The sequence below is a fragment of the Xyrauchen texanus genome, chromosome 24 (assembly GCF_025860055.1).
Source record: "Xyrauchen texanus isolate HMW12.3.18 chromosome 24, RBS_HiC_50CHRs, whole genome shotgun sequence".
NCBI classification, from domain to species: Eukaryota; Metazoa; Chordata; class Actinopteri; order Cypriniformes; family Catostomidae; genus Xyrauchen; species Xyrauchen texanus.
In genome coordinates this window covers 17113591-17136138 of record NC_068299.1, presented here as the reverse complement: position 1 = coordinate 17136138, position 22548 = coordinate 17113591, and the positions used below count along the sequence as shown (strand labels likewise).

The window sequence follows — 22548 nt, the reverse complement described above, 5'->3', positions numbered from 1 at the left end:
TATTGTGAATAAAGAGTGAGAAGATACCTGAACCAAACTTCCTCATTCCCTCAATGACCAGTCCTGTTACAAATATGAAAAATATTCAAACCAAAAAAAAATTTGCACTAAAGCTACTTGCACTAAGTCTGATGCCAAATTTCCGTGACAATCTTGAAAACATTTGAAATCTGAATTGTTTGTAATCCAAAAAATTAAATAAAAGAAACACACCAAACCACACAAAATCAAACCACAAAAAAAAAAAAAAAACAGGTTACTTTCTGCTTGAATAGGTAAAGTCCAACATCTTTAAAACGCTTTGTCAAGATAACAGTTCAATAACATCAAATCAGTAATAAAATTAGAAAACAGTTGTATCACAAATATTGCTTCTCAAATCATGCAAAATTTTTAGGCTGTTCCATCTAATGCTCTTCTCAAAAGTAAAAAATGCCTACACAAAAAAGATGATTGGATCAAATATCTGAAAGGTATGGCTTCCTTTCCTTTAGCTGTCAAAAATGACCATTGATTCAATGATGGCAATGATTCTTTTAATAAGGTGATTGTGTCTTTTAACTGAAAGGAGACTTCTATTAGTACAGCTGGCATTTTGAGTGTTGCGATTTCTTCCATACATTTTCATTTGAGTGGTCCATCTCCTCCCACTCATAATATCTCTCACTTGAATAGACCTTAAGACATGAACAGTATACATTAAGACAATTTCTTAAAGACAATAGTAAAACTTTGAAAGGTTTGAGTGAGTTTACCAAGCAACAATTCTATTAGCCCCAGCCGCCGAGGAGTTATAGAATCCAGTTGTTGTATAGCGTTCACAACCTCCACTGATCCAGCTGACTTTCTGATGTTGATTGTAGAAGAGTGGCCCTGTGATGCTTATCTGGGATCATTTAACTGAGTGAGTTAGCAGTGGTTACAGATTGAGATGGAGAAACCTGACCCTGCATCAGCACCCTGACCTATATGCTTTCATATAATGTATCAGCCTTCAATAAGGTATCCACTGCCTCACTATGGTGGTAATCGATACTCAGCTGATCTAGACTTCAGTCATAATTGCATTAGTGAAGGTGATACTCTTATATACAAGCAGCATGACTTGACCTTCTCCTCCATCACACATGACTAAGAATATATTTAATATGTAAGTATTTAATGCCACTCTATCACTAACTGAACATTTTACTGGGTATAGTCTGTGGATAAAGGACTGCTATGATGCTACTCAAAAACTGACATTTTCTGCCAACTTTAAATGCACAAACCGTACAATTTGTTAATCAACCCATAGTTTCTTGCTTTTGATAGCTTCCTTTACTGCTGCTGATGGAACCTCTTTAAATTCTTTTGAAAATCAATCAATCAATCCAAATAAGAAATTCAATTTTGTTTGAAGAAATACATTTCTGGAAGGCACAAAAAAAATCTCTTCATTATTACTTAAATGCAAAAATTATATATTTTTTAATATTTAATATGTTAATCAAGCTATAGATCCTTGCTTTTGTTAGCTTCCTTTGCTGCTGCTGATTGTACCCGTTTAAACTACTTTGAAATGTAAAAAAAGAAATATAGCCTACTTTTGTAAAATAAATTCCTTAAAAGGCAAAATAAATCTTGCTTTCATTAAAAATTATAAACATATAAAATTATTGAAAAAGTATTGCATTTAATAAATCAAGGTGGAATTTCTTGAACTGCCTTTATTATCTTTTAACTCAGCATAAATTATATGCTGTACATCAAATATAATTTATAAAAATAATCAGTTTTATGTAATGAGAATTCAATAAAAATCACCATTGAGAATAATAAATTTTTTTAAACAAATCTCAAAATAAAACGTCAAGAAGCATTACAGTAATGAGAATCATGGTGGAAATGTGTTCAATTGTCATGAAAATAAAGTTACACAGCAAAAACCCTTATGGTCCTAAAGTAGGCTTTGTTTTCTTTATGCAAAACATTATTTATTAGTCTTGTTCTTTTGAAATTGTGGAGACACTGCATGTTTTCATGAGATATACCCAATAATATTGCAGCTACAGTCCATCATGTCTGATATCACAACCTAATGCAACCCTGACTGTAACACCCAACATCCTGTTCACATAGCCAAGGATGTTCTACATCAAGTAAATGAGCTGTCCTGGAAAAGCAAGTACACACACACACACGCACACACGAACGAACGAACACACAAACGCACGCACGCACAAAACCACACACGCACGAACACACACACGCACGAACACACACACTCTAAATGTGACAAAATCAGGACCAATTCAGGCCAGCTCACCCCGTCTGGTAAAGACAAAAATGTATACACTTGATGCTTTACTGTCCCTGAATCCTAAAATATGCACAAATATTTCCTTAAATTAATCCTAACAATTTGCATGTTGTCACAAGTAATGGGCTGAGATGCATGTGCAGAGCATTATGAGTGGATCGGCTATGCATTCGAGCTCTCTGGGTTTAAGGTAGAGCTGGCAACAGTGACAGCAGGAGTGAATCTGCATTGCGCTGGGCTGGAGCATGAAATAAGTTAATCCACCAGCGCCGCAGCTCCTCGGGCAAGTCGGGTCTAAGCTCTTCCTGGGATCTGGCTGTTTAATGTGGACTATATTACAACACATGTTTGTATAGTGCCCTTGACCTTGGGATGACATACGATGGGTTTCTGTAAGCTTCATGTGTGGCAAATAGCTTTACATCAGGGCTGGGGAACATCTGGCCTCAGGGTCGTATACGGCCCGCGAGACCACTTTTATCGGCCTGCGAGGACAATCGAGAAATAATTTGAAAAGCAAAATAATGGCATTGATTCCAGAAACTGTAAACAATAAATACATTTAAAATAAAGATAAAAACTTATTTTAAATAATAACAATGCAAAGAATTGTATAATAGAAAGACCTTGTATGATTTCAACCTCAAATAAGAATCGGCAAGCAATTGTATGGTGCTTGAATAATTTAGTAAATACTCATAGGATAAAGGTTTCCCATTCTTGCTTTATGTGGACGTGGGTGTTATTCTAAGCATAGGCAGAGAATGGACCAGTCAAAAGATTGGAGTATGGATTAGGCATAGCTTAAATGCTAAAATTTGTTTTGAAGACAATTATAAATTGTGCCTCTGTATACATTTATTTAGCAAAAAATTAAAAAAAAGATTTTTAATTTTAAAACTGTAAATTTAACATTTTAAATTGTTAAAAAAAATGAAATTTTAAACTAAAATGTACAATTTCATTCATTTCATAACTTGTATTGAACCCGGAATATTCCTTTAAGAAGCTAAGCTATAGTTTAAGGACTATATAATTCCAATACTTCCATTTGTGTCCATTCAAATTTTGATGAATTCACTAGAATTCTTAAATGATAATTTGTAATTTATAATTGGAATATAGTAATTATAAAGAATAAGTAGGTGTGGCCAAATCTTTTACTGGTAGTGTCCATGTATGTGGTAGTTAATTTAACTACAGGGACTAACCAGGGACAGAGCAAGTGTGGAATCAGAAGCCTTTGAATCTCAGAATACCTCAATGTTAACACTCCATATTCAGACACTCACACATCCTGCCGGCAGTGGCAGTAATAGCCCTCAACACGAATGACATGTCTGCCGCTGAGTCACTTCCCAGACAGCAGACATGACATTACAACAGCAGCAGTAAAACACAACGCTGCCAATAAGAACAGCCTTGTAATATCCACAACTCAAGCCAAACAGCGGTGTTTCAGAGACACAATATTTATAAAACCTATAAAATCTGAAAAACACAAATATATGGCAAATAACATGGTCACAAAAAATAGTGTTGCTGCACACACAGCCATAGAAATAAAATAATGCTGTTTCTCAGCAAAGCCTAGATTTAAATTTAGGATACAGCAGTCGACCCCAAGCATGCTGGCCACCACAGAATCTTTCCTCTTTGTAGAGGTGTACACACGAAACAAGCTCAGCTTTCATTAGGCATAAGTCCTACTGAGAGACCATCTGTGCTTTAAAAATACACGCACACAAAATGTTGAGGCTGCCTACACTGCAGCCCACTTGAATATGTGTGTAGTGTACATACATTCATGTGTGCTACATGTACTCTGAAGGTACCGATTGTGGTTTTCCACAGTCGAGCATTCTGACAGGTCCATATGTTGAGTGTGAGGGCCCATGGAGCTCAAAAGGGCATGCAATGTTTAGAATGGATCAATGGTTTTCTGATGAGACAAGCACACATCTGAATGATTCATTAGTGAGTCAGCATGCCATACATCCTGCATGCCGCAGATTCTGGGGCAGGTCTATTGCAGCTTACAGATGGTTCTAAGCATAATTACTTAAGTAAAGCAAACCTTTCTGCTATTACATGACCGATTCAGCAGAATGCATCGACACAGAGGTGGAAAGTGGTTTAGAATTCAAATAAACCTATAATAGATCACAATCCTCATTTTAAGAGGATTAAAAGCATCTGCAAGATATGGTAGTAGAGAGATGTGACGTAAAAAAAAAAAAAAATCACATGTCAGGATACAAAAATTAAATCACACAACTGCATTAAAGGTTGCACAAGGACATCCCACTGAAATGAATAAGAAAAGTGTGATGAATGTCATTTCCAGGCCTTTAGTGTCACTAAACAGAATGGCTAAAATAATGACTGCTTTCATTACATTTACATTATATTTAGTCATTTAGCATACAATTTTATCCAAAGTGAATCACAAAAGAGGAACATAAGCAATTTGTCATACAAAATGAACAATATCTGCAGTATCACGCAGCCAAGTTCCCAGAGAAGCTAGAGTAGTATAGAAGCAAGCTCAGGAGAGATAGACAAGTCAAGTAATTAAACAGTAAGTGCCATTAGTGTGGACTGGTTTTCAGAAAGGTTTTCAAACCTTTTTCCTCATCATTAAACAGATCTTTAAACAAATATTTCCACCTTAAACTCACACCATTGATTCAATTGTGTCACTGTTGCTTTTCAGGGCTGGTCAGGGCGCTCAAACAAACAAAGTCATGCTTGATAGCTGCACAAAGTCACAGCGTTAGCACTTTTCGGGAAAATCAACCAACCACTAGATCACTTTACATTGTTGTTGCATATACAGTGCATCCGGAAAGTATTCACAGCGCTTTTTCCACATTTTGTTATGTTACAGCCTTATTCCAACATGGATTAAATTCATTATCTTCCTCAAAATTCTACAAACAATACCCCATAATGACAACATGAAATAAGTTTGTTTGAAATCTTTACAAATGTATTAAATATATATATATATATATATATATATATATATATATTTTTTTTTTTTTTTAAATCACATGTGCATAAGTATTCAAAGACTTTGACATGACACTCAAAATTGAGCTCAGGTGCATCCTGTTTCCACTGATCATCCAAGATGTTTCTACAACTTGATTGGAGTCCACCTGTGGTAACCTGATTGGACATGATTTGGAAAGGAACACACCTGTCTATATAAGGTCCAACAGTTAACAGTGCATGTCAAAGCACAAACCAAGCCATGAAGCCCAAGGAATTGTCTGTAGACCTCCGAGACAGGATTGTATCGAGGCACAGATCTGGGGAAGGGTACAGAAAAATTTCTGCAGCATTGAAGGTCCCAATGAGCACAGTGGCCTCCATCATCCATAAATGGAAGTTTGGAACCACCAGGACTTTTCCTAGAGCTGGCCGCCCGGCCAAATTGAGCGATCGGGGGAGAAGGGCCTTAGTCAGTGAGGTGACCAAGAACCCGATGATCACTCTGACAGAGCTCTAGCATTTCTCTGTGGAGAGAGAAACTTCCAGAAGAACAACATTCTCTGCAGCACTCCACCAATCAGGCCTGTATCGTAGAGTGGCCAGATGGAAGCCACTCCTCAGTATAAGGAACATAACAGCCCACCTGGAGTTTGCTAAAAGGCACCTGAAGGACTCTCAGACCATGAGAAACAAAATTCTCTGGTCTGATGAAACAAAGATTGAACTCTTTGGCCTGAATGGCAAGCGTCATGTCTGGAGGAAACCAGGCATCGCTCATCACCTGGCCAATACCATCCCTATAGTGAAGCATAGTGGTGGCAGCATCATGCTGTGGGGATGTTTTTCAGTGGCAGGAACTGGGAGACTAGTCAGGATCGAGGGAAAGATGAATGCAGCAATGTACAGAGACATCCTTGATGAAAACCTGCTCCAGAGCGCTCTGGACCTCAGACTGGGGTGAAGGTTCATCTTCCAACAGGACAATGACCCTAAGCACACAGCCAAAATATCAAAGGAGTGGCTACGGGACAACTCTGTGAATGTCCTTGAGTGGCCCAGCCAGAGCCCAGATTTGAACCCGATTGAACATCTCTGGAGAGATCTGAAAATGGCTCCCCATCCAACCTGATGGAGCTTGTGAGGTCCAGCAAAGCAGAATGGGAGAAACTCGCCAAAAATAGGTGTGCCAAACTTGTAGCATCATACACAAAAAGACTTGAGGCTGTAATTGGTGCCAAAGTTGCTTCAACAAAGTATTGAGCAAAGGCTGTGAATACTAATGTACATGTGATTCTACACACCCGGTCCCTTATCAGGCTAATCAAGCCTCCGAGAGGGATAAAGGCCGACTGTGGAGGATTGTGCAGGAGAGAGAGATCGTTTACGGACATGTCCGTCATGTGTGTGTGTGTTTGTTTCAGTTTATAATTAAAATAATATTTATATCGTCAAGCCGGTTCTCACCTCCTCCTTTCAATTGACTGCTTTACAATCTGATTTTTTCATTTTGTATTTTTTAATACATTTGCAAAGATATCAAACAAACTTCTTTCACGTTGTCATTATGGGGTATTGTTTGTAGAATTTTGAGGAAAATAATTAATTTAATACATTTTGGAATAAGGCTGTAACATAAAACGTGGAAAAAGTGAAGCGCTGTGAATACTTTCCAGATGCACTGTAAAGCTGGGACAAGAGAACGTATTTTAACAAAACGTACACACTTCTCAATGCAACAAATGGTGCATGATTTGTAGCAAACGCTCAGTCACAATATTCATCCTCTTTGCCTTCAAAACACTGACATGAAAACGTTGACGTTGATATTACACAGCTTTTGATATTACAGCCGTGGCCAAAAGTATTGGCAGTGACATAAATTTTGTGTTTTGCAAAGTTTCCTGCTTCAGTATTTGTAGATTATGTTTTCACATGTTTCTCTGATATACTGGAAAACAATGATAAGCATTTAATATGTTTTAGAGGCTTTTATTGGCAAAAACACTCAATTTATGCAAAGAGTTAATATTTACAATGTTGACCCTTGTTATTCTTAACCTTTGCAAGGATATCAGCTTCTGGGCCAAATCCTGACTGATGGCGATCCATTCTTGATTTATTAGTGCTCGGAATTGATCACAATTTGTGGGCTTCTGCTTTTGAGGATTAACCACAGGTTCTCTATGGGATGTACTGAAGCCTTTTTCACTGCAGCTGAACCTCTCTCTTTGAAGATCTTGATGATCTGGTAAATGGTTATTTCAGGTGCAATATTATTTGCAGCAATTTCCTTGCACGTGAGACCATTTTGATGCAAAGCAATGATGGCTGCACGTCTTTCTTTAGAGGTAACCATTGCGAACAAGAACACAATTATTGGAAGCACTTCTTCCCTCCTTTTATAGCAGTCAGTCTGCTCTTATAATCCAATCAGAATGATGGAGTGATTTCACCTGACTTGTACTCATTCACACTTTCCCAGGTGCTGCTGATATGATTAGTAAAATTATGTTGGCTTGTCATTTTGTGCCAGGACCAACAAACTGTGAAATTGGGTATAAAAAAATTATATCTTATCTATTTTATCATCTCAGGTTTTTTTCAATCCAATTTTCAGTCATTTTTTGTGATAAAGTTATTTTTTTTGGCCAATGAAGCTTTTTGCAATTATTTAAAATGCATCTGATGACTCTGCACAATAATCTAGAATCAATGTGAATCATCAACACAACAACTGAAGCAGAACAATGTACATGTCACTGCCAATAATTTTGGCCACGGCTGTACACACATCTCTTTAATGCAGAAACATTGCAGACAGCTTGATTAGAGATCTAGAGAGAAACAAGCTTGTCAGGATGTCAATAATGGGAGAGATTTGTTGCTACCTGAGCATCATGGGATACAGAACAAGACAGTGTTTGTGCAATCACACAAAAGCAGCAAAGAGGGGGAAGTCTAGTGGAGGAGCCCGCACTGAGCAGCCTGTGTGTGTGTGTGTGTGTGTGTGTGTGTGTCTGTCTCAGAGGGTGATATGAAAGCTGGCAGTAGATGAGATGTGAAAAGAGGAAGTGTGAGGACAGATTAACATGCACTGGCTGGGGTCACACTGAAGGAATAGAGAAGCCCGGTGGTCTCTCATTAAGGGCTCCACCAGTCTCTCATACTCACATCTCATTCTTCCTTTAGGCTCAAGGAGTACTGGGAATGCCAACCAATCAGAGATCTCCTGGATGTCTGCTCATTTCCACATGCTTTCTTTTGGTCTCGAGGCAGGGCAAAAAAAAATCAACATGCATTCCCTCATTGTCTTGCTTTAATTTCTCTCTTCTCTACATTTGTATCTCCTGTCCTCCAGCACTTCCAAAAATCACTCTACTTGAAAAACAAATCCTCATTCGCATGGGTAAGCAATTCAATTTCTATAAGTGACACATCTTCAGATATCCTTCCAAGTGCCTGTGTGCAGCTCTTTTTGACACGTCCTCCACACAAAGAGTTTAAAAGACACAACAAATAAGAATTAAAGCATAATGCCACCTTCCTCCCTCATCAGACACCCACCACCATTCGATTCATGCAGAGAATAAGAGCCGAGATTGAAAGCATGCTGCTGAGACTGAAGGCTTTCTGGGCTTTAAGCTTTCATGAACATTTACTTATTGTCACAAGTGATCTCTCTTTAGTTTATCTGTTTCCTTTATTAGAAAATAGAGGACAAGCCTACATGGATAAATAATGTGCATTGTGTATTGAAAGTGATTATTTTAAAGTATTGCAATATTTTACCTCATGATACTTAATCCATGTCTACTAACAGCAAAAATCAATATTAGTTCATTTATCACGAAAAAGATGCTGAAACATACTGTGGCATTTGTTCAACAAACATTACATTATTTCAGCACCATGCAAAAGGACAGCGCACCAGTGCAGACGTCTCTTTTTATAAAGACACTGCATCAAAATTCAGCAGAGGTAAAAATTGGAAAACTTTAAGTGGTAGTATGTAGTGCTCATTATAATATACTAATATTAACAGTTTTGCATCCACCAATAAAGCAATTGAAAAAGGAATTCTACATATGTGAATGGGAAATAAATTTTACCATAATACAATAGTGAGATATAAAGTCACAATTACGAGTTGCAGTTGCTGGATATATATTTACAATTGAGAGATATAAACGTGGTGGAATAGAGCTTCCAAACCATAAAGCTAGAATGCAAGGGACTTGTAAACATGTTGGAAAAAAGGTATGTTATTCCTACATGAAATTTCTGTACTGACACTGACTTGCATAGGCTTTAGTCTATGCTACATCAATGGCTCTTCGATGAAGCAGGAAGTTCAGCACTTGCTGTGCGAAGCACCGATATCCAATGGAGATGAACGAGAAACAACGGAGTGCCACATGCAATATCTCACGATTTCTTATTGCAATACACTAAAATATGATATCATTATATAATGATATCACTAGAAAATATATCATTATATTGTGACCCAGATATCTATATCACCAGGTCCCTTCTGACTCCAACCCCTACAGCATGTGCATGCATGTTGCCACCTGTTACCATCTAAGGATGGACAGATTTCTACTTGGTCAGAACGGAGCAGGCGGGGGCATCATTTATTCTGGTCGAGGAGCTGAAGAATGTTTTTGCCAAATCTGCTTTCCTGGCTTTATCTGTACAGCTTCAGGCCTCATGGATGAAGAGAGAACCTACTTCACCCTATTACGAGAACGATGGATGAAACAGGTGGGAGAGGTGGGAGGATGTGAAACGAGGGAGAGAAAGAGAAACGAGAAAGAGAGGTCTGTGTGGGGGTTGGTGAGAGAGGGTCCCAGGGGTGAGGACAAGCTTCTCCAAAGACAAATTGCTCTTCATGCTAGGAATCTCCAGGGTCCTGGACGGTCATAAGCATGTAAAAAGAGGTGTTCTTTTTTTCCCACCAAAAGCCCTGCAGATAGTTAGGCGACAACAGCCACGGACGCACTGAAATGCAAAGCTGTCCATGGGGTCTAAAGAGCCTCACCCCTCTGTTGGCCTGCCAAGTTTATTAAATGTCGAGGCAATAGAAGGCAGAATATTCTTATATTACTGTGTTTTTAAGTGTTTGAAAAATGTCAAAAGATTGGCATGTATTGTATGGTAGCTCAGTGGTAAAGACGCTGGCTACCACACCTGGAGTTCACTAGTTCTAATCCCAGGGCGTGCTGAGCGACTCCAGCCAGGTGTCCTAAGCAACTAAATTGGCCCAGTGGCTAGGAGGGTAGAGTCATATGGGGTAACCTCCTCATGATTGCTATAATGTAGCTACAATGATATCATATATTGTGCCAAAGTTCCATCCATCCATCTTCAACCGCTTATCTGAAGTCGGGTTGCGGGGGCAGCTGCTCCAGCAGGGGGCCCCAAACTTCTCTATCCCGAGCCACATTAACCAGCTCTGACTGGGGGACCCCGAGGCGTTCCCAGGCCAGTGTGGAGATGTAATCTCTCCAGCTAATCCTGGGTCTTCCCCGAGGCCTCCTCCCAGCTGGACGTGCCTGAAACACCTCCCTAGGGAGGCGGCCAGGGGGCATCCTTACCAGATGCCCAAACCACCTCAACTGACTCCTTTCGACGCAAAGGAGCAGCGGCTCTACTCCGAGCTCCTCACGGATGACTGAGCTCCTCACCATATCTCTAAGGGAGAAGCCCGCCACCCTTCTGAGGAAGCCCATTTCGGCCGCTTGTACTCGTGACCTAGTTCTTTCGGTCATGACCCAGCCTTCATGACCATAGGTGAGGGTAGGAACAAAAATTGATCGGTAGATCGAGAGCTTTGCCTTCCGGCTCAGCTCTCTTTTTGTGACAACAGTGCGATACAGCGAGTGCAATACCGCCCCCGCTGCCCCGATTCTCCGGCCAACCTTCCGGCCAACCTCCCGCTCCATTGTCCCCTCACTCATGAACAAGACCCTGAGGTACTTGAACTCCTTCACTTGGGGCAATACCTCCTTCCCTACCTGGAGTACGCACTCCATCGGTTTCCTGCTGAGAACCATGGCCTCAGATTTAGAGGTGTTAATCCTCATCCCAGCCGCCAAAGTTCCATAAAAAAAATTATTTAAAAAAAAAACACAGGGAAATTATATAATTTTAATTGCTTCAACGTGCATTCCCTTCCATGCTGAAAATACTTGAAAATGGATACCAGATGACACATTTCTACCAATATATAATTTTAACCAGTATATCGAAGCCATCCCTTCTCTGAGCTCAACAGGACCACCTGTGTCAGCCTTACAAAGAGTTAAAAGCTACATGACCTAACCAACCTAATTTCACTCTCTCATCTCAACATCCACCTCTTCTTACCCCTCTCTTCAATTCACATTATTAAATGTCTCTCCTCTTCTCTCCCCTCAGTAAAGGGCTGTAATAAATGCTAATATCCCCTCATTATTCATGGTGCGTCCTTTAGCCAAGAAGACTCTGCAAATCAATTCGGTCAGCTGCAACTCGACAAGCTAAATGTAATCATTTTGTTTGTAGAGAAAAGTAAAACAATTAAGTTTGACCTTTTCTTTGTCTCTCTTAGTCAGTAGAGTTTCGACTGAATGAGGGCAGGCAGAAACAGAGTGATGTTTTGCCAAATAAAAAGTCTTCCCTTCACTGCCTCACAAATGAGGCATGTTTATCTAAGAAGGCCTTGCTTAGCATCAGTCAGCAAGAGCTCTGGTGGAAGACAGCAACTGGATATAAATGCTTCAAATGACATAAAGCAAGTTAACAGAACCCCACAAGAAATTGGTGAATGGTACCTAGTGTCACCGAATTGGAAACAGGATAGAGCAGGTATTTTTTTTTTTTTTAGATGTAAACAGTATTTAAGAGGCTATAAATATTTGCATTAGCGATTCACGTACCTGGTTTGTGTTAGTGCTTGAGGGCAGAGGGTTGGATACCATTGGTCCAAATATGTCTAGGTCATCACTGACTGGAGCAGCACTGCTTGTTCCCACCCCACTGCTGGCAGAGCTAGCTGTGGGTGCATCTGAGCGAGAGAAAGACAAAACCAGTGGTGAACAAACCTTGAACGACATGCAAAAGGCCCCAAAAAAGGCCACACTAGTGCCTCCATTAACTAGAAACTGAAACATTTCTTTGTCCGGCTTTTGTTATATTAACCAGATATGGCTCATGGGTGGGTACAGACACTCCGTCAGATCACACAAAGACTTATAAATTGCTTCCTTGCATTTCGATTGGAGAATACAGTCATCAAAGACCAACCACTCTTAACATGTCTTGGAAGTCATTGTAAACATGAGCAAAGTGTTACTAGTGAGTCAACTGCATTAGATAGAGCATAGTGCAGGGCTCCACACTGCGAATAAAATGGATGCAAATGCAACCAAAAATAATTGATTGCGACAATAATTTAAAATGTAGTCGCCATTGGTGACAGTCAGGTTGTGTGCATTCATAAGCGGTTTCATCAGATATCTTGTGAGTTATTGAATACATCTTTAGAGCGTGCACCTGTGTGTCTAGTATGTGATCAAAATCCTGTCAAAAGTATTGCGGTCAAAGATCCAAAAATAATAAGCGTGACTCAAAAAATTATATGCGCAGATAAAAAAATAATAAAGCACATATATAAACATTTACAATATTCTGCAAAAAAAAAAACAGCAGAAAACTTAAAGCAAAGTCATCAGAATTGCAAACAAAATAATGTTTTCAATTTTGCTCATATTTTCATTTTTGTTTTACGCTCACACTGTATTTTTCTTTACTTTAGTTTCCAAATTCTGCACTTGGTTTTCCAAAACTCATGAGCAGATTTTCATGTAAATTAGGGGGCATTTTGCATCCCTATTGGTCCACTAGTTCTTGATCAACAGTGCCTCCTCTAGCCAATCATTCGAGGGGGGGATCACTCCAATGCAACTCTTACAGCTGCTGCTCAATATTAAATTATTTTTGATTGATAGATACGCTGCTTGTGTCTGTTTTGAGTCTTTTCTGCCAGTTCTAGGAAACAATGTGTTGTCCAAGTAGGCCATTATCATAGTCTGTTAACACATGTATCGAGTCACAAATTTTACTCTCAACACACTGTGAAAGGATCTCGCTGCTGACACTTCACATCTAAACTACATACTGGTGAGTGAAATGTAAACATTTACCAGCCAGTTGCCAAATATATTCACTTCAGTCGCATGGCGTGAAATTTGGTTGCAAATGCAAGTGCTTTCCTATCACTGTAGTTTGTATGTTACTTGCAATTATAGGTTTCAACCACAATGTCGAAAAAGTGTCTAAAGTTCTGCAGCTTATTAAAAGACTTATAAAAGTCTTTGCTAATTAAAAAAAGTTTTACACTAAGAAATGAATAGCATTTTTTAGAAATACAGTATGTTGAAAATTATATACATACAGAAGATGAAGACTCAAATCATATCAGACACCCTATAAAAGCCATTTAATTTACATGGAGCGGGTCGACCCCTCATGGGGCTGCCATGTTGACAACACATGACACTGTGTCATGCAATGGACATCAGTGGTACTAATGATGGTATGGTACTGATAAACAGCAGTGTGATCTACCAAACAGTCCAACCAGAATAATTAAAAGTGGAATGATAAAATGTCCAAACAAGAGGTCCCTGATGGAGTGTTTTAACTAGCTATGACCTGCAGCTCACACGGCACGGATCATGGATAAGCAGCGCGTCATCAAACACCAAACGTGAGCACAAAGCGGTGTTCAGCCGGCCAAGAGCTCACAAGCGGCTGTACGGTCAAAGTTCGGAGCGCAACAACGCACGAAAATTAATTTGGATTGGATAGAAAATGTCCATTACAGGGATGTGTGTAATAAGAGACAGATAAATAGATCCTTGCTAAGATGTATCCTTGCTAAGCTTTATAGTGGCCCAAATGAAGACAAAATATTTGGAACATGTCCATAGTTAATATGATCTAACGTGAAATACACCTGTGGGTTAATCTGCTAGGACACCTATGAACTTGAGGGGAACTGTAACATCCATTAAAATTACATTGGGACCAGTTAGTTAAAAATACTTGCAAAAACTACTAAAAGATACTTGTGTTACATATTGATATTTTGCCATCTATGCAGCAAAATGCAATTTTCTTTAATGTGGCATAAAGTGTACAATACATTTTTGGGGCCACTGTTTTTGTCTTTTTTCAAGCTGCTTTGTGGTCCTTGTTATAGGCCAGTGATGTAAAAGCTGTACCTGTAAATCTCAGTACATATCAGTTTAGACCCATAGTGACTCACTGACTGGAGTGATGGCCAATTCCAGGCTAAACCTGCTTGTATGAGTTTTTGTCTCTGTAGAGAGAAATAAAGGAGTATTTTTCTGGCAGTAGCCCACACCACTTGCTCAGCTTGCCTTTTCCTTTCCCGCTACCTATCAACTCCATCCAAAAGAGCAGGAAATCTAATCACACTCTGCACATGCCCCCACTAACAGACACCGGCCTGATGCTCAGACGCACTCTCTCATTCCATTAAACTCAGACTCCATCAGAGCCCTACTTGTGTTCACACTTTACAGTGTGCAGAGTGTAGGGAATAGGGTGCCAAGTTTATATGACTGATACATCCATGAAAATAAATAGAGCTCAAGAGTAATATTACTGTAGAGAAACGTAATGGTTGTGTGAGGGAGAGGAGAGATGCAAGAATTGATGAGCTGGGGGAGAGACTGAAAGGGAAGAGGAAATTAAAGAACCTAGTAAGCACACATACAGTATGTGGCTGAGATGTCGGTGAAAGATTCCATCACCTCAAAATCATTGTGGTCCATTGAAAGCATCTTGTCCACAATCTCTTAAAAAAGGGCAGATTCATATACTTCCTAAAACTCTAACAACATTTGCTTTAAAGAATATTCCAGGTTCAATACAAGTTAAGCTCAATTGACAACGGTATGGCATAATGTTGATTACCACAAAAAATTATTGACTCATCCCTCCTTTTCTTAAAAAAAAGAAGGGACAAGTCCTTATAATTTTTGCGGTAATCAACATTTTTCAACATTTTGATTGAGCTTAACTTGTATTGAACCCAGACATTTTTAAATCGTCATTTTAACATCAGAACGAAGATTTTAGTAACATTTTACAAATGAGAAAAGTCTAGAATTACATTGTCCAGATGAAAACAAACACACTGAAGGCTGCTTTTATTATATGGGTCTTCAGCTTTAAAGCTTGGCACAATCATCTCCCATTGTAATAAGTAGGGCCGGGATATTTATGAATATTCTTTCTTTTGTGTTCCGCATAACACAGAAAATCATGCTGGTTTAGAAAAACAGGACAGAGAGTACCTTTAAATGTTTAGGTGAATTGTAACATTAATACAGGCACTCATTTAACACTTATTAACACTAAAAACATTTAATACATTCATGGTGACATTAAAATTAAAGTAAATTAATACAGTGTCTTTTTTTTACTTTTCAGTGCCTAAAGCAAATAATGTACACTTGAATCAAATCACAACTAGGTGTAAATGGTGTACACTGTCTCTACTGACCACTAGCAATTGGATCACTTGAAACAGATGTTAATACCAGGTGTAAACAGAGTTGAAGCAATGCACATGGGCCATCAGGAAAGTAAAAGTTTTACACTCTGTAAAAAGTGAGAACAGACTTGGGAGTCTAATTAGTGTGCTGGAGCCTGGTGCTATGGGGGTGAGGAGAGACACCAAGGCCTTGAGCGAAAATATATCAATAAGACACATATCTTAATCTCAACACCATCATCTCCAGCATCCCTTCATCAGCACATACCACTACTGACCTGCAGCTGAAATCATAAACACACACTGCCCTCTGTGCCTATGGCACACACATTATATGCTGATATTTATATCTTCTCTCTTTCTGTTTTTTTTTTTTCTGTTTCTCTCTCTCTCTGTCATAACGGACAACTTTGTATCAGACTGAGATTGGAAGAGTGATAGATACCCAATGAGTGAGAGAGAGAGAAACACAAGACCGAGTAGCAAAGGAAAGGAATAGACACTTTCATTTCCCAGAAACTAATATAACATCAATTGTGTTTAGTCATCTCATGGGCTCAAGCTGCCAGTCTAATCAATACTACCAGGACTGAACAAGCAGTTTTCTTCCAGAACCTTCATCCAGACAGCAAAAGCAGTAAGAATTTGGGGTCACTTGCATCTACATTTACATTTATGCATTTGGCAGACGCTTTTATCCAATTATTACAGGGACAATCCCCCCGGAACAACCTGGAGTTAAATGCCTTGCTCAAGGGCACAATGGAGGTGGCCATGGGGTTCGAACCAATGACCTTCTGATTAACAGCCCTGTGCTTTAGCCACTACGCCACCAGCACTCACTACACACTAGAGCTGCAACTGACGATTATTTTGATAATCGATTTATCTAACGATTATTGGAACGATTATTCGACTATTCAGCGATTATTGCAACGATTAATCATTAGCTCTTAACTGATTATTCCGCTTGTGTCCCAACTTAAAAGGTTGTATTAAACATGCTTACAACAATAAAGAGGACAAAATCATCTACCTCTAAATGACATTCACTGAATTAAATGGAAAAAATATTTTAATAAGTTTAACCTTACATGCTGCTTCTCATGCGAATGCATCTTTTTTAAAGAATTTTTATTAAAAAAAAAAATATTTTTAATAATATATTCAACATTCTCTGATAAAAATTTATCTTCTGCAGTATAGCTTCTAAAGAAAATGTACGTTGTTTTAAAAGTAGTTATATTGGAAAACAAGCCAAAACAAAAACAAATCAAAAATGTATTTTGTTGCAGTGTATAATGGAGAGACGACTTCCTCTCTCACCTTTCTGTTCACTTCAATCCATCTTTAACTCACAGATAAACAAACTCTCTCTTATTAATAAAGCTACATATTGCCAATTTTCTTCACAATAAGAAATGCACAATGTCATATATTCTGAATCAATAAGTCAAAAACAAGCTATCGCATTACAATCTAGCCGCAGCAAGCGCGCACTTGAGGGACGAGCATCCCTGCAACAGAGTGTGCATCAGCCGGGTGCAGTTTCAATCTCTCCCCCTTAGATTGGGACATTCGCGCAATTCATAGACGAGGCTCGGACCACACAGATAAATGCCAGTTGTGGAGTTTGAAGTTAATTACATGACCTGCTTCCGTATTATTTTAATTTTAATAAATTAAATGCATTAAAACTGCATTTAAGATATAACACAGGGGTGTTTCCATTAAAGAGCTCCGACTCCACTTATTCCACAATTTACTTATTTGGTATTTTTGTATAATTCCCTTTGCTGAAGCTTTTTGGAAAGTTTAGAGTGCGTCTGGACTATGAGCTGTGTAATTCTTCCTCTCCTCAGTCTGACGGCAACTGCAGTGCTGCTCTCACGCGTCATCATTATAAATTAATGTGATTTCATGTTACATTAAATGAGATCAAATGACTATATACAATTTTTGTAGACAATTTTTTATTGTTGATGTTGTTGCTAACGTCGACTAATCGTTTCAGCCCTACTACACACTAGAGCGGGGATATTCAACTCTGGTCCTGGATGGCCACAGACCAGCAGAGTTTAGCTCCAACCCTAATCAAACACACCTGATTAAACTAATCAAGTTCTTCATGATTACTTTCAGGCAAGTGTGTTTAATTAGTGTTTGAACTAAACTCTGCAGGACTGTGGCCATCCAGAACCGAAGTGAATTATCCTCTCTAGAAAGCTCTGACGGAGCATTGGACGGCTAGGAATGCTTAAGCTCCATTATGAGGGTGTGGAAAGAGCCTGATCAGTGTGATCAGCAGCCTGCCACAGGCGCTGCTGATACAGTTTTACTCAGCAGTCATTGAGTCTGTCCTCTGCACTTCTATAACTGTCTGGTTTGGTTCAGCTACCAAGCCAGACATCAGAAGACTTCAAAAGGACAGTTCGGACTGCTGAGAAAATTATTGATGCTCCCCTACCCACCCTGATAGAACTGTACACATCCAGAGTGACGAAAAGGGCTAGTAAAATCACCGTTGACCCCATTAACGTTGATGGGTTGAACAAATAGCTTTCAGCTGAGTTTGATATAATGTTAAGTGATTTTCTATTACCAAATTAGCAATTTAGCATGATTACTCAAGGAAAGATGTGTTGGGGTGATGGCTGCTGGAAATGGGGCCTGTCTAGATATTATAAAAATGACTTTTTTTCAAATAGTGATTGTGCTGTTTTTCATTAGTAATGTCCTGACTATACTTTGTGATCATTTGAATGCCACTTTGGTGAATTAAAGTACCAATTCCCTTCCGAAACAGCAAAATCTGTACATTATTCCAATATAACGCTATAATGTTTGTTTGCATACATAGATACATTTGCATTTGCACTGGAAGCTTGTCACTAAGACAAATTCCTTGTATGTGAAAGCATACATGGCAATAAAGCTCATTCTGATTCTGAGGAATACAGCAAACTGGATTTCTGAAAGTACAAGTGAACCTGCCTGTTTGAAATTCTTATTGCTCAACAGATGCCTACAGTATGTCAATGTGCACCAGCAACAAAAATCTTCAACCTTTTTTTTCAACTTCAACCCCATTAACCCAGCACACTTCCTATTTGAACTGTTGCCCTCTGGCCGGTGCTACAGAGCACCAGAACAGCCAGGCACAGGAACAGTTTTTTCACTCAGGCTATCCACCTCATGAACAGTTAAATCTGCTCCCAAATTCGTTCCTTGCCATCAGTTCCTATTTATATCCATATTTCATTTATATTCTTTACTGAGGGAAAAAAACTGTTCCTGTGCCTGGCTGTACTTGTGCTCTGTAGCACCGGCCAGAGGGCAACAGACAGCAACTGGCAGCCAAAATTTGTGGCCTGCTTGGCTTAAAGATCAAACTTATCTGCCTGTATAGATGACAGATTTATTTATTTATTTTGTAATTATTGGTTCAGTAAATGTTCCCGTGAAGATATGCAAATATATATCGCATAATCCACAGCCTTACTATTTGTTTGTGTTTGCATAAATCCAGACATGATATTATACTTTATTCATATATTGTTTTTTATTATTATGCACCAAACTTTCCTGTACTCCATAAATATAAAGAAAATATTTTAAATCTTCTTACAGTTAAGCATTTTTTGCATTATGCATTTATTTCTTATCCACACTTGTGTTTTGATGTTCAAATTTTATCCAACCCTACAATACCCCCATTGAAATCAATGACATTGCAGCATTTTCCGACATGTATGAGCTCAAGCTCACACCACTTAAAATGTGTCTCTTTGCAATACATAAAGCCATAGTCTTGGAACCTTTTGTACAGCACTTGCAGAACCAGTATAAAGTGTTACGTCTCTCTCAGTTCCAGTTTATCTTTGATGTATCAGATTCCCCTTACGGCAATGGCTGGATGAGTAATCAATTATTCATTAGTCTTACCAAGGCCTAGCAGATCGATGGCGGGCTCTGTGCTCTTCTTAGGACTGGCTCTGGAATCTGTCAGGTTGTCCTCTCTCTTCTGGTAGACAAAAAGGAAAGAAAGAGGCGAGAGTTACCAAACAGCTTTTTTTTTGGCATTGCAATTCTGCCATACACTGAAACTGTCACAGCTGCGCCAACACAAACAGCAAAAAAGGCAACCATTACTATTTGTGGCACTCTTACTATTTGTGGCAGAGCTGTTGTTTATGATTTGAATGTCATTCATCATGGAAAAATAAGTCCTCAGATGCTTGTGTGTTTCATTTGAAACAAGGTTGCTTATTTTGCTAGTCGGGCACTTTGATGGCCGTGAGCATTCATTGCTGCAAATTGTCAGAGAAATAATGGAATGCAGTGGCAAAACAGCTTTACTTTTTGCTCTGACTGAGATCTGACTGCATCTAAAAGGTGTTGACTGACCACTCAAAGGCACTCTTGAGGCCTCTGTGATTTGAGATGGGCAGAGCGGGCCATTTCGGCTGAGGAGCTGAACCTTAATCCGGCCTGAACTGTCGATCGATGGGCGCTGTGTTAAAGTCTGGATCAAAGCTACACAGAGGCCCTTTAAAACCTCATTCAACACAAAAACACACTCACATATATACACAATCAATCACACACAACCAAACTCAAGAGGACAGCACTGTGATGTGCTTTTCTTAAGAGAAGACAGAAAGTAACAAGAGGGCAGAACAAGACAACACAAACACAGCAAACATACTGAGCCAGTATACACGTTCAGATCTGAATAAAACCATCTTCTGTCTGATATCTGCCTTATTAGCACAATAAAAGAGAAAGATGAATGTCAATTTGTCTAGATGTGTCACTTAACTTCATTGTTGTGCGATTGTTTATGCCAAAAAGACTGGAATCGAGCAATAGATGTGGTGCGATTGAAAGACTCTAATGAGCATCTGCTGGCTTGAGTTTGCAGTGAGGTGTCAAGCCAGGTGCATTATGGATAGAGGATTAAATGTGAAAAAGAAAATTTGCTGTTGCTATTCAGTAAGCTTGACCCGGGTCCATTCTACTGCAGCAGCACAGAAAAAACTAACAAATGCAGCCTAATGAAAAAATACTCCTTGCCAATTCTTATGCCATCAAATGCAGTTTCTGATAAGAAATTACATTGATTGCTTGTAATTTTACAAGCTCCTGAAATATGAAAGCTATCAGACGGGCGTTTTATACATTACTGAGTCCTAAGCTCTTGAGAAAAGGTTGGAAATTGAATTAAAGCGAATTGAATCTTAATCTTTTTGTGCTAAAAAGCCTCTGCAGTCTTGCATGTCAGCTTTTGTGTACAAGGCCAATACTGTGAGGAGTCTTTCACTTGTGACCTTTTTCTTTTCATATGTAGGAGTGGAGAGACGTACGGGCAGAATTGTGAGCTACAGCTGCCCTTCACGATTCGCATGCACGGCTTTCATTCACCTCTATGATTGAAATCCGTAATCTTAAAATGGCTGAATTCAGGGGCTTAGGTGCTTTTCTTTTTGTTGACTTTGACACACACGCACTTTGAAGACGACTTTGAAGACGAAATCCATCAAGAGCGGATTTGTGCTTCAGATGATGGAAACACGACGGCCTGAGACAAACAACCAAAAACCACATTCACAAGACAAAGAAACTCAAATACACCGATATATACAAACAAACACACCACGTATTGCATGAATGATTGGTTCTCTTTGCTATGCTTTCATTCCTACATATAAAATCTATAAATCTGCCTTTTTCTTACTCCTCCACACCTTTTTACATCCATCTCATCCTTTCCACATTCCATTGCTCTTAGAAGCCGCTCGGAGAACGGGTGTGAAATTGCTTGAACTGCGGCGTTCTGTCTCAGGGGCCTCTCCAATCAAGGTCATTCCTAATTCATGAATACTTCCCTTTGATGGAGGAGTAATTCCATTTGGGTCACATTTCCTCACACTTGACGCGGCCAAAATATGCAAACAGGATCAGAGGGAGATGCTCATGTGCGCTCAAGCGGTATGCATGGGGCCACTTGTACTTCCCTCATTCTAGACTGACGTAAAGCTTAACACACTTGGCTGAGCACTCATACCTTCATGCATTCCTGCTATGAATATCGGAGAGGGACAGATCAGTCTGCTACCTACTTTGTATTCATTAATGGACACTGATGTTCTTTTTCTAGATATTAAAAAGACCTACAGATTTTTAAGACTGTGGATGGATGATTAATTGTGAAAAGGGCAGACATGTGAAAAGCTGTTATACACACACAATTTTTTTTAACAAACAACCAAACAAACAACACACCAAATAGGTAGGAGGTAGTACAAGAGGCGTTTCATAAAACAGTTTCAAGAAAAATCTGTTCAAAAATTTACTATGGTAACTGCCAAAATACCACAGTTATTCTACAACAACACAATAGTGATAACTTGGTATTAGCTATTACTATAAAAAATAAATAATAATAATTTAAAACGACAAAAGGTTCTATAAGCTTTTTTATAAAAAAATAAATAAAAAAAAGAAAGAAAAACAAATTATGACTTTACAATAGCAACTTTAACTGTAGTATCTATGGTATTTTGACAGAAACTGTGGTTACCACAAAAATGTAAAGAATATGACAAAAAAAAAAAAAACACACCAAAACATACTGTAATAAAATAAAATAAATACAAACACAACACAAAAT

General features: G+C 38.9%; 1 protein-coding gene across 4 annotated transcripts in view; it reads right to left on the bottom strand.

Annotated features, from left to right (window-relative positions):
- Positions 1-22548, bottom strand: part of LOC127617645 (stromal membrane-associated protein 1-like) — a 142587-nt gene that overhangs the window by 14859 nt on the left and 105180 nt on the right. For all 4 annotated transcript variants that reach the window (XM_052089661.1, XM_052089660.1, XM_052089663.1 and 1 more), the window contains 2 exons: positions 19821-19899; positions 12226-12353 (listed from right to left, as the gene is read on the bottom strand). In XM_052089661.1, the coding sequence (XP_051945621.1) occupies positions 12226-12353; positions 19821-19899 (207 nt within the window). The remainder of the gene's footprint in view (positions 1-12225; positions 12354-19820; positions 19900-22548) is intronic.